The following is a 2,431-nucleotide window of genomic DNA, read 5'->3' on the forward strand; positions in this document are numbered from 1 at the left end:
CCAGAATAAGTGTCGTTCAAAGAAGATTACAAGATCTGTTGCTCTTTTTTGACCCAACTTTCCCTAAACCATACTCACGTTTACAAGATCTGCTGGAGCACTTTTAGGGGAACGGATTGTTGCAGACTACTGACATGCCCCAACGAAATCACACCACTGTCCAAGCTCTGCAAATAAGGATCACCATATACTGTTGACCTACTTGCAAATTCATACCACAACACCTGTGCCAAAGCATGGCGTCATGCACAATGATCAGAAGATAAAACATTGACTCGAATTGCAGCCTGAATAATACGACGATGGATCAAGAAAATGTCACAACAAGCCAACAAAGGGGATGGTACTTCCTAGTTATCTTCTCAAAATATTTGACAGGCAGACTTCAGTGGAAATCAAATATTCACCAACCAGGCAAAAGAAATCAGAAGTACAGAACCAGAACACACACTAGACAAAAAAGACTTCCACAGATCTTGAAACTTGTACCAGGTAACTTAGAAGGTCATCTCATGCGGCTTGTCGCCATCCCTGAGGGAGAACCGGGCACCAAGATAATTTTTAAGGTCTGGGACAGCATCGATAGCCTTGATCAACTCAGCGTCAATGACCTTCTGGTCATCCTTCTTGAAGTCTGGCAAATTCTTGGTTGCCTGCAGGGTAACAGAGAAGATATAAAATAAGGTATTGGAACAAGACGGGTAAAGGGCATCTAAAAGGATAATGATGCATGAATGTACCTCCTTATCCGACTCAAATAGCTCGCCCTCAGTCTTCTTTGCCCTAGTCTTCTTCTCCCTAGCGAAGTACTTGTCATCAAACTTCTGCACATTAACCTTAGAGATGTCGACCTTTGTGGATGTGGCAATGACGTAAGCCTGGTTCACTCTGCGGATTGGCACGCCATTGATCTTGAAAGGTCCTAAAGAATAGCAAAATTTAAGATTATAGACATTACAAATTATGACTCATCTGGGGGAAAGTCCAGTGCTTGAGAATAAAGATTAACGTAAAAAAAGTAGACCGGTTATCAGCAAACAACTCCCACTCTGAATCATGAATCTAAGATCCAAAACAAGTCATCCGAATCATGAATCTAAGTTCCAAAATAAGTCATCTCACATGAGAAATGGAAATGGGACTGCCAACAAAAAAATAGGAGCGGGACAACAGCAGAGGGAATTTACGTAACTTTGAATCCCGGGATACCAATGAGACAGGGACAAGTGCTAACTAAAATAAATACCTAGTCCACAAGTACCGAACTTCGAGGGCATTTACAAAACACTAAATCATGTAACGCAAGCAATGTTCTTAGTGCAATCTCAAAATCACATTACTAAACACACTGAAGACTTATGAATGGTTAACACAATAACCCGTTGAGCTACTATTCAATCTCACATTCATACAAAAACTTAACCAAGGTGCTAGAGGTACACCACTAAACAAGCCAGAAAAAACATCCAAGGATTCAACAATGCAACAACCCTTCTCAAATAGCTACAACCTAAAAATGTGTTCGCAATCAGCAGCTCTCCATGGGTAAAGCAACAGATCTACCAAAATGTCACATAAAAAAAACGACGCCCTCCGACCCGTCACGTTAACCTAGCACACGAAGCAACGAGGTCTACCAGTGATGAGGAGAAGGCCGGACTGGAGCTGCTTGAGGAACACCACGCGCTTTCCCATGTACCTCCCCGCGAGCAGGATCAGCACCGTGCCCGGTGTGATGGTCGATCTGCAACAACCGAATCGATCTCGCTGTAAAACTCCGCACGGGATCGGGAGAGGAAGAAGCCAAGCGCGCGGAGTTGCCGGGGAACCGGGGAGGGACGGACCTGAGCTTGGTGGGATGGGGCTTGCGTGTGCTCACGGTGCGTGGCTTGACATCATCAGCGGGATAGAACTTGGGCTCGGCGACGGCGGCCGGCTTCTCGGCCTTGGGCAAGGCGCCGCCGTGCTTGGCCTTGATGGCCCAAAGCCCGCGGCGGTGGTAGGTGTGCGATCTCGACGCCCGCTTTATGCCGAGCGCCATCTTCGACGTCGGAGCCATTGGTGATTCTTCGGTGGACGCGGAGCGGCAATCCGGCGAGAGGGGGCAAGGCGGCGGTGGGGAAGAATGGACTAGGGTTTTGGTCGCTCATTTATACGTGTGCGGTGGTGGAACGCTAGATATCTTCATGTAGTGTGGGCTAATTGCGCAGGCCGATACAGCCCGTGCGAAGGGCTTCTTAAGCCCAGTTCTTTTAACTTGTCGGCGTGCTGTTATGCGTACCGTTTAGTTTTTTTTTTCAATTAGGTTTTATTTTATAGTACTAGTTAGTATGCACGTGCAACGCACGTCTCCCTTCAAAAAGTTATCCACAAGTTTTCAAAATCTACATTATCACTACATGATCATATGTTTTTTCTGTTTTTGTCTTGC

At 46.0% G+C, this 2,431-nt stretch overlaps 1 protein-coding gene across 1 annotated transcript; it reads right to left on the bottom strand.

Moving 5' to 3' along the window:
• Nucleotides 1-258: 258 nt before the first annotated feature.
• LOC606333 (60S ribosomal protein L6) lies at nucleotides 259-2,210 on the bottom strand. The gene is made up of 4 exons (XM_044563671.1): nucleotides 1,845-2,210; nucleotides 1,638-1,744; nucleotides 741-922; nucleotides 259-653 (listed from the first exon to the last, which is right to left on the bottom strand). Exons 1-4 carry the CDS (start codon nucleotides 2,057-2,059, stop codon nucleotides 498-500), a joined length of 660 nt encoding a protein of 219 aa, XP_044419606.1. The 5' UTR covers nucleotides 2,060-2,210; the 3' UTR covers nucleotides 259-497.
• Nucleotides 2,211-2,431: the final 221 nt, after the last annotated feature.

This window comes from Triticum aestivum, chromosome 6D, assembly GCF_018294505.1.
Source record: "Triticum aestivum cultivar Chinese Spring chromosome 6D, IWGSC CS RefSeq v2.1, whole genome shotgun sequence".
In the NCBI taxonomy this organism is placed as follows: Eukaryota; Viridiplantae; Streptophyta; class Magnoliopsida; order Poales; family Poaceae; genus Triticum; species Triticum aestivum.

Coding starts and splice junctions, on each gene's coding strand:
- LOC606333 (XM_044563671.1), bottom strand. CDS start 2,059: ATGGCTCCGACGTCGAAGATGGCGCTCGGCATAAAGCGGGCGTCGAGA. Junction 1,745..1,844: donor CCCCATCCCACCAAGCTCAG/GTCCGTCCCTCC, acceptor CGGTTGTTGCAG/ATCGACCATCACACCGGGCA. Junction 654..740: donor TATTTGAGTCGGATAAGGAG/GTACATTCATGC, acceptor GTTACCCTGCAG/GCAACCAAGAATTTGCCAGA.